Raw genomic sequence first — 13,326 nt, 5'->3', positions numbered from 1 at the left:
ATGAACTTTAGATTTAGTTTACTTCTCTTCCTGTTCTATATCCTCCAAAGTACTTGTTATTATTTTGATTGATGTCACATAACATTTATAAATGTGTTTAGAAAGGATCAACATTGTAATGATGTGAGTCTTCCCATTCAAGACCGTGGTTTGTCTTTCCACTTGCTGACGTCTTCTTTTGTGTTCTTCAAGAGCGTTTTAAAGTTTTTAATAAATCTTTTAAAATTGTATTCTTTTATTTTCTGGTGTTTGAGATATAATTGACATATAACACTGTGTGAGTTTAAGGTTGTACGGTCTGATGATGTGATGCACATATATATTTCAAAGTGACTACCATAATAGGAATAGTTAATATCTCCATGACCTCAGATAATTACCATTTTTTTTTGTGGTGAGAATATTTAAAATCTACCCTATGAGCATCTTCAAGTATACAATACAATATTATTAACTATAATCACCATGCTGTTCATGATTTCCCCAGAACTTATTCATTTCATAACTGGAAGTTTGTACCCTTTGACCAACATCTCCCCATTTTCCCCACCTCCAGCCCCTGGCAACCACCAATCTATTCTCTGTTTCTATGAGTTCAGCGTTTCTAGCTTCCACATATAAATGAGAACATACAGTGTTTGTCTTTCTCTGTCTGATTTATTTCACTCAGCATTATGCCTTCAAGATCCATCTATGAAGTCACGCAAGGCACTATTTCCTTCTTTTTCATGGCTGATTAAAAATCCATTGTGTATGTATCACATTTTCTTTATCCATTCCTCTGTAAATGGATATACAGGTTGTTTCCATCTTGCCTATTGTGAATAATGCTGGAATGAACATGGGGGTGCAGACATATCTCAATACACTGATTTCATTTCCTTGGATATACACTAGAAGTAGAATTCCACTAGAAGTGGAATTCGTAGCTCTATTTTTAATTTTTAAGAACCTCCATACTATTTTCCATAGTGCTTGCACAAGTTTACATTACTACCGACAATACACAAGGGTTCTCTTTTCTCCACATCCTTGCCCAATACTGGTTATCTCTTATCTTTTTGATGGTAACCATTCTAAAAGGTGTGAGGTGATATCTCATTGTGGTTTTGATTTGCATTTCCCTGATGATTAGTGATGTTGAGCATCATCCCATGAATCAATTGGTCATTTGTATGTCTTCTTTGGAAAAATGTATTCAGTTCCTCTGCTGATTTTTTACTCAGATTGTTCTTTTTTGGTTATTGATTTGTATGACATTTATATATTTTGGATGATAATCCCTTATCAGATATATGATTTACAAATATTTTCTCCCATTCCATAAGTGTGTTTTCATTTTGCTTTTAAAATTCTCCCTGCCTTTGCTTTTAGACTGTTGTATTATAATGGTCTTGGAGAAAATCGTTTTGTATTGAAATTTTGGGATGACCTGTTATCTTCATGAACATGGATGTCCAAATAGCACCCAGATTTGGGAAGTGTGTAACCATTATTTCTTTAAATGAGCTTTCTGCCCCCTTCTCCCTCTCTTCTTCTGGGACTCCAATAATTCACAGGGTATTTCTTTTAATAATATCCCATCGTTCGTGTAGACTTTCTTCATTTTTTTTTTCATTTTTTTCTATGTTTTCCCCTTACTGGATAATTTCAAAGGTCCTGTTTTCTACTTCACAGATTCTTCCTTCTGCTTGATCAATTCTGATGCTGATGCTCTCTATTGCATTTTTCTTTTCATTCCTTGTAGTCCTCAGCTCCACAGTTTCTGTTTGGTTAGCTTGATTGTGGTAATCATTTCACAATGTATTCATATATCAGAATATCACGTTGTATACCTTAAATATACACAATTTTACCTGTCTACCATACTTCAATAAAACTGGTAAAAATTTAAAATAAACCCACTGTTAGTTATTTTCATTACGTTTCTAAGTAAATTGTGGGTGTTTCTGTTTATGTGTGTGTGCACATGTGTGTGTGAGTGTAAGATAGGGAGGTGTGATGTGAAGCAGAAAGGAAGTGCTCTCTTCTTACACTCCTTAAGGCCAGCATAAATGCACACATGGGACATTGTTTGTATTTCTTCATTCCGTTCCATCAGGATATGCCCCAGTCTGCTTCTATACTGTGTAGTCATGCTGCTTCTTCAAAGTTCTGTATCTTTGGCCAAGTAAATTATGAAACAATGGTATAAATATAGCCTCTTCCTCCTAACCATAACCCATCTGAAACACTGCAAGAACTCAAGCCTTTCCTACTCCTAAAAGTCCTTTCCAGGTTCTGGATATAAGCCAGCTGTTAGTGATGTAGTGAATTTGCAAACCTTTTCCTTCTCTGGAGGATTTTTAGTGAGAAATTGAGAAAGGTTGAGCCTATAACAGTATCCAATGTCATTTAGTTTGAAACTAATATATTAGGGAGTTTTTGATGTATATACAGAAGGATTTAACATAGGTTTCCTTAAGTAGTGAGAGTTCCTGGGGCTTTAAAAATAGAGTTTCATAGTTTATTTGGGCAAACATACAGAACTTTGAAGAAGCAGCATGACTACACAGAGCAGAAGCAGATGGGGGCATATCATAGCTCAGTTTCCTGCTGGCCTTTTTGCTTCCTAATGGGGCACCAGCTCCTGGTGACATAGTCTGTGTGGGCAAGAAATGTTGCACTTAGACATTCGACATAACTGGGCAATTTTTTGGTTCTATAGGTTTGAGGCATTTTCTTAATTTTCCTGAGCCCCAGTTACCTAATCTGTCAAATGGGAATGCTAGTTGCTACAGTTGAGTGTTACTTTGACTATGTGTGAGATGTTAGAAAGAAAAGTTGAAAGACATAATACTGCCCAACAAAATTGTAATTTGCTATTACTTAGGAGACTGTTCCTAACAGTTAGGGAACTCTAGTCTTTCTGAAGCCCTTGCCCATGAAAACCATGAACTGACAATTTGCATAAAATGCTCAGAACTTTAAGAATGAGCAGTTGGAAGAGCCCTGCACCAGGAGTCAGGAAAAAGGTGGTGTAGCCATGTTATCAGCATGTGGGGTAACTTTGCCCAAGTACTTTTTCCTCTTTGGCTATTTTCCCACCTTTAAAGCAAATGAGTTGGACAAGATGAACTTGAAGGCCCTTCCATGACTAGCCTTCTGTGGTCAGATGACATGGAGTATGTGTATGAAGTGGTCCAGGTCCACTTGATTAAAGTTTCCCTGGACATCATTGGTGCAATGAGGAGTGACAGCAGAATAGGCCACCAAGAGCCTCTTGTGGATGTGTGTGGTGGAGCAGAGGGATGATGTGATATTGGATTCTCCTCTTTCACTTGCTTGAAAATGCAGAGGGAAACCTCTTGGGGCCAGGACAAGAGGGGGCTAATCATGACAGGGCAAGTAGAAGTCTCAACTTTATAATTGGATTAATTAGAGATCTGTTCCTTAACCTCTGAGGGAAGCAATTGGGAAGTTGACTTTTGATCTTCCTAGAAAATCCCCAGACAGAGGATGCTAGAAAAGTTCAGAGAATTCAATTCTCTGATCTCAATTTTCCATCTCATACACCTTACATGTTTCCAGTTTCACAGTCCAGCAAATAGGTTCCTCAATCCTCATTTTAGTAGGTTTTAGGATAGACTGGCCCTATTCTATTCCCTTGTAGCTTTCTTCATGAGAAAGTCATTAAGTGCTGAAGATGGTGGCACACGGAGGTGGCAGCATTGGTGGAACCTGGTAAGTCCATAGGGGAAGATCAGCGTTAAGTAATGCCTTTATACATAGAACAGATTCTAAGTTAGTTGATTCATTGAGCTTTTGCCATGATGGGCAGACCCTCAGGTAGAGTCTTTCACACACATTGGCACCTTTCATTGGTGTTACTCTGGCTTCCACACACTCCTGTACTTGGGGAGACTTTCTTAGAATTGCTCATTCTTTCAGCCAATGGGGCCGACTTTAGACATCATCCTGTTAAAGTTTCTCCTGCCTATTTAAAGACAGGTGAGAAAGTAACTCTGTAGCTTGGCTTAGAGCAGATGTTACAGTCAATCTCACCAGTGCTAGTTGTAACATGGTCAGTGTGCAGACAATTGCAAAGCTAATTTTCAACCAACTGCAGAGTCATGCATTTTTCAAAAATATTCTTTTGAAAAATTCAAGGGTCCTGGCTAAGACATTTTCACAACTGGGCTTCTCTGGTACAGATGAAGGCACTAGCCCCATTCGAGCCTAAATGGAGATTAGGCTATGCAGAAACCTAAATTTTGTTGAGGACCAATCTTGAACATAAATTTCGAAGTTTTAGATCAGTGAACACTAATATACTCTTTTTATATTTTTTTTGATCACTTTATATTTAGACTTTGTTAGTGAAACAAACATCTGTTTTCCTGGGGTGACCTGTGCAAGTGAATCCATTTTGGAATCGTTTTCAAGAAGAGCTTATTTTTTTATACTAGATATCCCCACATATACTTTATCCTCTGTACTGTTTATAGGATACTCGCAGTGATATCTTGGTTTTGAAATAGATGTAGTACCAGGTGGAGGATTCAGGGATCAAACCTAAAACACTTGTTAACATCTACTGAGTTCCCCACCCTGTGCAAGCTGCCACGGTGAATGTAAGATAGACTTCAATAGCCTTCAAAAAGTTACATTCTCTTTTGTTGGAGAGACCTGACAGATGTGTTTAAAATAGCTAGAGGATAATTTAAACTTGGATGACAAAGTGCTAGAGCTAGAGCTAAGATCTAAGTCCCCAAGGCGCATCTTGCAAAGGCTTCTTTCCCTGGCAGCCCAGTTTGCTGACTCCTGAAACACCCTCTCCTCTCCAGGTGCTCTAAGTTTTGCACAGGCTGTCTGGGCAGAGATTACACCTCACGAAGGTGAATAGGTGAAGTTGAGTCACATTATTGTTCATTTTCTCACTGTTATTTCTTTTAGGTCTTGAGTCTTCAGCTTTGCTTTGACTTTTGTTTATACATTATTCTCTCCTCTCTCCGTGCTCTCTCTCCATTATGAAATCCAGCTTTGGGTGAGCACCAGGGGACGGAGTCAATGGATGTGATAAGCATTGAAGCAAATAACAGATGGGAATAGCCACGGAGCCTGGCCTAGTCCAGGCTCTGCACCAACCCACTGTGTGATTCTGGGTCCAGATTCCTCTTCTGTAAGATGAGGAATCTTTGAGCGTACTTCTAAATTTAACAGTTTATGATTACCCGATGAGAGAAACTAAAATGGAGAAACCCTGCATCTGACTTCTTTGGTGATAGAGTATCTTTGGAGAAAAAGTGGGAGAAAAGGAAGGCTGGAAAAGGCTAGTCAGACCAACCTTACTTTTCAGAACTCCACAGGACACAAAGTTCTATGATAGGAAAGGTATAATGAGAAACTATAAGGTAGGTACGGGATTCATTGTAAAGATTTTAAAAATTCTCACAGAAGTTTTTATTAGGGCCAACCTATCTTAAGCTTCTACATTAATCCCTTTTTTTTTTTTTAGGTTTTCTTAACCACAAACCCTGGAAATGTGCAGTTACATACTGTTTGATAATAACACATACTTATCCTTCAGAGTCTCTTCCTTGGCCCTGACAATTATAAAGTCAAAATTAAAGTCACCCCACAGGTGACCTATCACTGCCACTGTGAATGGCTTATGGGTCTGATGACCTCTTTTTGAAATTATCTCAGATGTTTTCCATGTGTATTCAGAGTTTTGATAAATATTAATTTTCTTTTCTTTCTTCCATTCTAAATCTAATTAATCTTAAACTTTTTATTTATTTATTTATTCATTAAAGTATAGTTGACATACAATATTACGTTAGTTTCAGGTGTACAACATAGTGATTGAACATTTATATACACTACAAAATAAAATTTCCTAATTACACTGTATATACATCTTACTCTGTTAACTTTCAACAACTTTGGAAAGAAAAACACAACTAATTGTTTTTTTATCTAAAAACTAAAAAGTGGTCCTTACAAATCCTCTGAGAGAAATTCTCCCACTGACACCCGAAATTTGGATCAATTATAGAAACAAAGAGCATTTACTTTTAAATCTGAATTTCACAGAGATTATCCACCTAGTATTAGAGACATTTTTGCCATGCGAGTGCAATGTGACCATCTAAGATTCCCACTCTCTGCATAAACATCCTGTGTATGAAATATTGGCACACAGCAGAAGGATCAGCCAGGTACAGAGAGGAGCCTGATGGGGAGGTAAGGAAAGGGCACAACTGTGAAAGGAGTACACCATGCTTATTTTATGGATAAAGAAACAGAGGCTCAGAGAGGATTAGTCACCTGCCCAAGGCCACACAGCTCATCTTTGAACTGAGGTCTATATTTTCCAAAAAGTAGATGCTCCCATGATCTCTCTTACTTCTGAGGAATGCCTTACATTGGCTGCATAACAAGGATGTCATATCCGTCTTGCCTTACACCGTAACGTGGAATGGGTTTTCTACAGCGAGTGCCAGAGTTTCTCACACTCAATTATTCTGCATCCTCTGAAACTAACCAAGCTCCCTGATAGGCATAAGGGGGAAGCTAAAAGGAGGAGGAGACAGGGGAAGAACAAAGTTGACAAGCTTCAACCACTGTCCTTGGAGATGGGTATGGAGCAGGGGAAATGTGAGTCATTTCAGTTTACTTATTTAGACATTTATTTAATTTTGGTAAAATACACATAACATAAAATTGACCACCTTAACCCTTTTTACATGTACAGTTTAGTGGTATTCATGTACTTTCACATTGTTGTGCAACCATTACCACCATCCATCTCCGGAACTCCTTTCTTCCTCCCAAACTGAAACTCTGTACTTGTTAAACACTGTCTCTCCCCCAGGCCCTGGAAACCACATTCTACTTTCCGTCTCTGGGAACTTTACTACTCTAGCGGCCACGTTAAGTGGACTCATGCAGTATTTTTCTTTTTGTGACTGGCTAAGCATGTCCTATTTTATAATATGGCTGACTATTCCTTAGGCTTCTTGTGAGGTGCTTAAATCAGAACCCAGGATGCTGCAAATCTACACAATGTTGGGCGTCAGGCCTGCCTTCTGAAGCAGGAGCACCTTAATGAGTCCCCATCACGCTCTGCACTATCAGGGTGATAAGATGGAGTGAAAACGTAATCAATTATATTCTGACACTCATCAGGTAAACTCAAGTATTATTTGCTTTTAAAATGAGTGAGCTCATTCAATTGTCAAAACAGAACCATGCAAATAGTATTTTTATTTCTGTTTTTCAGATGAAAATTATATGCTTGGAGGGATTTCTGTACTTGTTTAATGTCACACAGCTACTAAGCAGCAGTGCTGGGATTGAACCTGGGTCTCCTGATCCCAAACCCTGTGTTCCTGTCACCAGGTCACAGTTCCGCAGCTGCTCTCCCACACACAGAGGGCTGGCCTGGATGCGAGCTGGCTGTGAAGTGTGTGAATATCGACTCTGGATATCTTCAGGTGTGCTGACAGGGCTTGTTTCACTCTGAGGGAATGACCACTTCAGAGGCTGTGATTATGGTTTTTTTTTGTGTCTGATCACCCTTTGTCAGTCTTTACAGCCCTCGAGTGTGTGTCTGGTCTCTTTAACATGCCTCTGCTTCAGGAGGCAGTCCTGCCACCCATCTTGGAGTCTTCCCTTGTGTAGACTTGTTGTGCTCTGAGGCTCTGTGTTGAGCATGCTATGACATCTTGTAGAACAATAGGCTGTTATAAAAGGGACTCAAATGACTTTTCAATTATTTCTTAGCCATTGGTCCCAGGACTATTGAGGCAGCCTGTTACATTCCCTCGTCTCCATCTCCACCTCCAAGGACTGTAGTTGAAGCTTGGTGACTATCCTTACCCCTTTCAACTTCTGTCTTATGCCTCTTAGAGAGCCAGGTTAATTTTACTGGCTGCAGAATAATTGATGTTGAGAAACTCTACAATTCACTGTAAAAAATTTGTTCTACATATGACGTAAGGCAAGACTGATTGAAACTCTTATTATGCAACCACTATAAGACACATTTCAGGAGCAGATGATGTGGTGGAAGCACCTATGTTTTGAAAGATACAGTCCTCAGTTCAACTATGAGCTGTATGGCCTTGAATTAGTAACTGAATCTCTCTGAGTCTCAATTTTCTTATGTATAAAATACACTCTCATTTTTGTTGTGAGGACTCATTAGTTAATGCCTGTGCCTGGATCAGAGAAAACACTTCAAAGCAGCATTACAAGCTCAGATCCTATTTTGAGAATAATGTCAAGCAGCTGATGATTGTTGCTTTGTCCACTTGTCTCAAGGAGAACATGTTTTGGAGAAACCCAGGCAGAGAGGGGACTCAAGTGGCAGCAAAATGACAATGGTCCTCAAGGCCTGCGAAGGAAGTTTCTAGTTATTGAAAGAGAATTCTTGGATTTTGGTGATTCCAGGCTGTCAACTCCTGTGCATTAAAACATGGTCGCGACAAGCAATGTGACTGAAATTGTTTTCTTGGGATTTTCCCAGAACCGACATGTGCAGAGGGTCATCTCTGTGATTTTTCTCCTCGTGTACACAGCCATTGTGGTGGGTAATGGCCTCATTGTGGTGACCATCATGGCCAGCAGAGGGCTCACCTCCCCCATGTATTTCTTCCTCAGCTACCTGTCCTTTGTGGAGATCTGTTACTCTTCTGTCACAGCCCCCAAGCTCATCCTTGACTCTTTTATTGAGAGGACAATCCTTTCCCTCAAGGGCTGCATCACACAGATATTTTTCCTCCATTTCTTTGGTGGCACTGAGATCTTTCTCCTGACTGTGATGGCCTATGACCGCTATGTGGCCATCTGCAAGCCCTTGCACTACACTGTCTTCATGAACCGGCGTGTGTGTGGCCTCCTGGTGGGAGCGGCATGGGGTGGTGGCTTGCTGCATTCTGCTGGGCAAACCTTCCTCATTTTCCAGCTGCCCTTCTGTGGCCCCAAGGTCCTCGACCACTACTTCTGTGATGTCCACCCTGTGCTGAAGCTGGCCTGCTCCGACACCTTCCTCACTGGCATGCTAATCATCGCCAATGGCGGCTCCATTTCAGCGATCAGCTTCATGGTGTTGCTTGCTTCCTACGTGGTCATCCTGCACTCCCTGAGGAGCCAGACCTCAGAAGGCCGGCGCAAGGCCCTGTCCACCTGTGCCTCTCACATTACAGTTGTGGGCCTGTTCTTCATTCCCTGTTCCTTTGTCTACATGAGGCCTTGTGTCACCCTCCCTGCAGACAAGATAGTTGCTGTGTTTTACACGGTGGTCACGCCTCTCTTAAACCCCATCATTTACTCCTTCAGGAATACTGAAGTGAAAAATGCCATAAGGAGACTGATGGGGAGGAAAGTGGTTTGGGAAGAGAAATAGATGATTAGGTAAGGCAAAGAGGAGGAGCAAAGGATGTGAAATTGGGGCACCTGAGATCTCACTGTCTTTACCTTTAACTGATAGGGTGGCCTAGGGCTAGTTACCTTTTCTCAGTTTCAATTTCCTCAACTTTATGGGATTGGACAGCATTGAAGGGTCTCCAGGATGAAGTCTAGGAGGAATCTTCTAATGCTGTGCTTCCACATTTGACAGTGACCTGGAGGCAGATTGGCTGGTTTTGAGAGAACGAACTCTTCCAGAAAACCAGGGTCAATCTGGGAATAATGAAGGAGGAATTGGAAGAGAAGGAGGACTGCCTAATGGAACAGTGGCCATATGTCCTTTATGTTTGAAAAACTTGAACTTTTGGGTTTTGGGAGGTGAAAGGTAGAGGGGGAAGTAGTGATTACTCAAATACTTAGAAATTCTATTGACCTGACATACTGAGGATTTGCCCACTGTGTTCTGGGCAGCCATGTTGACGTAAAAGAGTTTGGTTCTCAGAACAGAAAGTGTTTTGACTCTTGACAGAGATTCATGTGAGCTCATGGCTAGCACTAGGCTCGGATTTTTCAAGAATCAAATGGAACCACAGGGAGATTTTAAGTGACTTGAAAGCACTAGACAGTGGTATCTACTTTGTAGGTACAAGTTTTACTTTCCCTGTATCGTTAACATTTTGATGTCTAAAATTCTCTTCTGTTCACACCTGTCTGTCCTGCTTTTTCTCCTGTTTTCCCTCCTTATGCCTCTGGTTGTTTGGCCCATTAGTTTTCTCTGTCTTCTGCATCTTGGCTTCTTTTGCTTCTCAGCCATTCCAACGAAACACCCTGATAACCTGCTCTCTTATACCGCCATATTGCCTTGACGCTGTCCATCCATGAGCACTCCACTCCTTTTTATTCTTCACTCTGGGGCTGCCTGTTGATTAAAGTGTAGCTTTAACTGCCCTTGGGTCCTCACTGCTTGTCTTATGATATTTTAATCCTCTCCTTTCAAGTCCTACTTCATGTAGCCACCACCCTCTACCATAAGAATGTGCCTCTAAACCCTAACCACAGCACTGACCCTCACTCACGGCAGATAATTTTCCCCCACGTTTCTAGATTAATCACCTGAAAGCACTGCTCTGATTTCATCATTACCCTCCAAAAAATCTTCAATGGCTCCCCATTGCCTTCTGTATCAACCACAAACTCCTACCTGATATACAACACCCTTGAGGCATGACCGTCTCTTAACGTTTTATTTTTGTTTTCGATTACACTGTGGTCGAGCTCACTGTTTCCTGAATATCCTTTGTGCCTTCCGCCTAAAATATTTTCCTTATCTCTACCTGTTAACATCTTATCCACTTTCCAATGTCCATCTGAATTGCTGCTACCTTTAGGAAGCTTCTGTGACTATCCTACCTAGATATGCTCTTTTCCTTCTTTGAACTCCCATAGCACTCAGTGTAAAGCCTTTAAGGCCTCTGCTACCCATATTTCAGTGTTTATTTCCCCCACATTAGACTATTATTCTTTTGAGAATATGACCTGAAGTGTACTTATCTTTGTATCTTGTTGTAAGTGACATATAGTAAAACTTAATAAATATTTGGTCAGTTAAATTTGTGGAAGTCATTATTGCTTCAGATGTAACAATGGTTATTATATCTCTATTTTCATCTCAATTATCCAAGTAATATACCAGTGTTACACCACTTAATACAAACCTGTAATCACTGCTGATATTGTTTCTAAGAATAATATCTATAAATCAATAAGGCACATGTATGTTTGTATATAATTTACTATTAACCAAGAGAATTCATGTATTTTATCTCATTTGATCCTAAAACACTCAGGTGAGGTGAGTCTGAGTTCCCTGTTTTACAGATGAAGACACTAAATCTTTGGGAGGTCAATGTCTTGACCAGGTCACACAGTTAGTAACTCACAGAGCCTGAGTTCAAATCTAGGTCTGCCTGATTTCTAAGCCCTCTCTCTGTACATTCCTCTACTTCTCTAAAGATCACCAGAACATAAATAGATTTAAGTCTCTGAATTTAAAATCTGAGGCCTAACACTCTCCTTATTGTCAGATATTTCCCTCTGGAGTCACTTCAGAGTAAATAAAAAGTGTTTTTTTAAAAAATTAGCATGAACTGCCATGTGAATGTTAACAGGTATTCCTGGGTCCACAGAAAGCCAGTGCCTGAGACGCCAGATCTGGAAGTGGAGGATAGGGAAGCAGGAAGATATGATGATTCCGTCAGCTCAGGCTCCTCTTCTCATGCAGGCAACCTGGGCATTGAGCTGCACGAGTTAACTAATGCATGGGATCAATACTCAATGTGTCGGCCAAGAAGAGATTTTTTCTAGTGACATAATGCTGCAAATGGCAGCGTTCTTGAGAATACTGTGCAGATCAGAAAATGGGAAATAGGCATCAAAAGACTAATATGAAGTGAGCATCCATTAAATTTCCTGAAATTAAATGTCAGGAGAGTGCCACCCTGTAAGTGGGAGAATTCTCGCTTTGCGGTTGGGGAGACTGCAGGTCAAAGACTCTTCCAAAGCGTTTGATGTTTTTTCTACACCAGTTGCTTGTGAACTATGATTCACTGTCCAGAGTTCTTCAGGTATCTCAGGGATCAGGGCAGAAGCAGAGCGGGAGAGGATAGGAAGTAGTCAGACAGGCACATGTGAACCTACAACCAAAACAGCTGATTATCTCTTTTAAAAAATCTTTTTAATATAGATTTATGTTGGTAAAAGTTATTCAAATTCTACAAAAACGCTTAATAATGACTATAATATGCTACGCACACATGTCTTTCTTTATTGTTCACAGCCAGGTCTTCTGTGGCTTGGTTATGGAGTGACAGACTTTAGGCAATGACCTCCATTCCATTCTGAGGAGAAGCAGAGCCAAACTTTCTTCTAAAGTTCAAGTCCAGAGAGTCAGGGCAAGAACTTCAATGAGAGTGAAGACATGCTTCAGAAAACATAGCATGCCCAATTGGGGTGAACGCGCTTGAACATATCATGTTGACTCAACTCCATCTGAAATGGCCTGATCTCTTGGGATGGTGTAGCTACTGCATCTTCCTGTTATGATTGCAGACTGTGCCATGAGACTTGTAGAACTCAGAGTATTCCTCACAACATTTTTTAAAAGGTGTGGCTGGTATAGAACTAAAAGTTCTATGCTTTGATCGTTTATGTGCACAGTTAATGTCAAGAGAATTGGGTGAAGGTTATATCATTCCGAAATTATTCTGAGAATTCTAGGTGTTAAGGATCCTTACGAGATTGAGAAGCCATCTCCAGAGACACTTCCCTGGTTTCCTCACTTCTTATCTTTGCTCAGCATCCACGTTCAGTGACATTTCTGGGAAGCAGAGACATCAGATAGATAGAGATATGGCTTCTCTTGGAAAAGTCTGAGAAGCCAGGTGTTGCCATGGAATGAAAAACGTAAGTGGTTATCATGGTGCATCTTCTGGAAATGGTGGCTTTCCTGTGGGCGAAAACCTACCTTGGAGACTGACAGACAGTGCTGGAGCTGGCATAGTCATAGCTGTTTTATACAGGGCATCATGTAATGTGGGCACTGGGGAAGGTGTTATTACCTCTATTTCACGTAGATTCAGCTAATACTCAGTTAATTTTGGCTGAAATCACAAAGAAGATAGGATGAGTGGATATTTGATCTCACAGCCAATTAATTCTGGAAGCCATGCCCTTTTCAGACCCAATACTTGCACCGTCAGAGGATCTAGTCTGCACCTTTTTTTTCAAAGTAGCAAACTTGTATAAATCTTCAGTGCACTTGAGAATCACTTGATTATCCATTTTTTATTCAATACTAAAGTTGAAAAAGGGTTTCCTTTTCCTTTTTTTTTTTTTGTGAGGAAGATCAGTCCTGAGCTAACATCCATGCCA

General features: G+C 40.4%; 1 protein-coding gene across 1 annotated transcript; it reads left to right on the top strand.

Annotated features, from left to right (window-relative positions):
* Positions 1-8,464: 8,464 nt before the first annotated feature.
* LOC131395137 (olfactory receptor 4X1) lies at positions 8,465-9,394 on the top strand. The gene has a single exon (XM_058526926.1). It carries the CDS (start codon positions 8,465-8,467, stop codon positions 9,392-9,394), a length of 930 nt encoding a protein of 309 aa, XP_058382909.1.
* Positions 9,395-13,326: the final 3,932 nt, after the last annotated feature.

The sequence above is a fragment of the Diceros bicornis genome, chromosome 31 (assembly GCF_020826845.1).
Source record: "Diceros bicornis minor isolate mBicDic1 chromosome 31, mDicBic1.mat.cur, whole genome shotgun sequence".
In the NCBI taxonomy this organism is placed as follows: Eukaryota; Metazoa; Chordata; class Mammalia; order Perissodactyla; family Rhinocerotidae; genus Diceros; species Diceros bicornis.
This window is presented reverse-complemented; position numbering and strand designations above follow the sequence as displayed.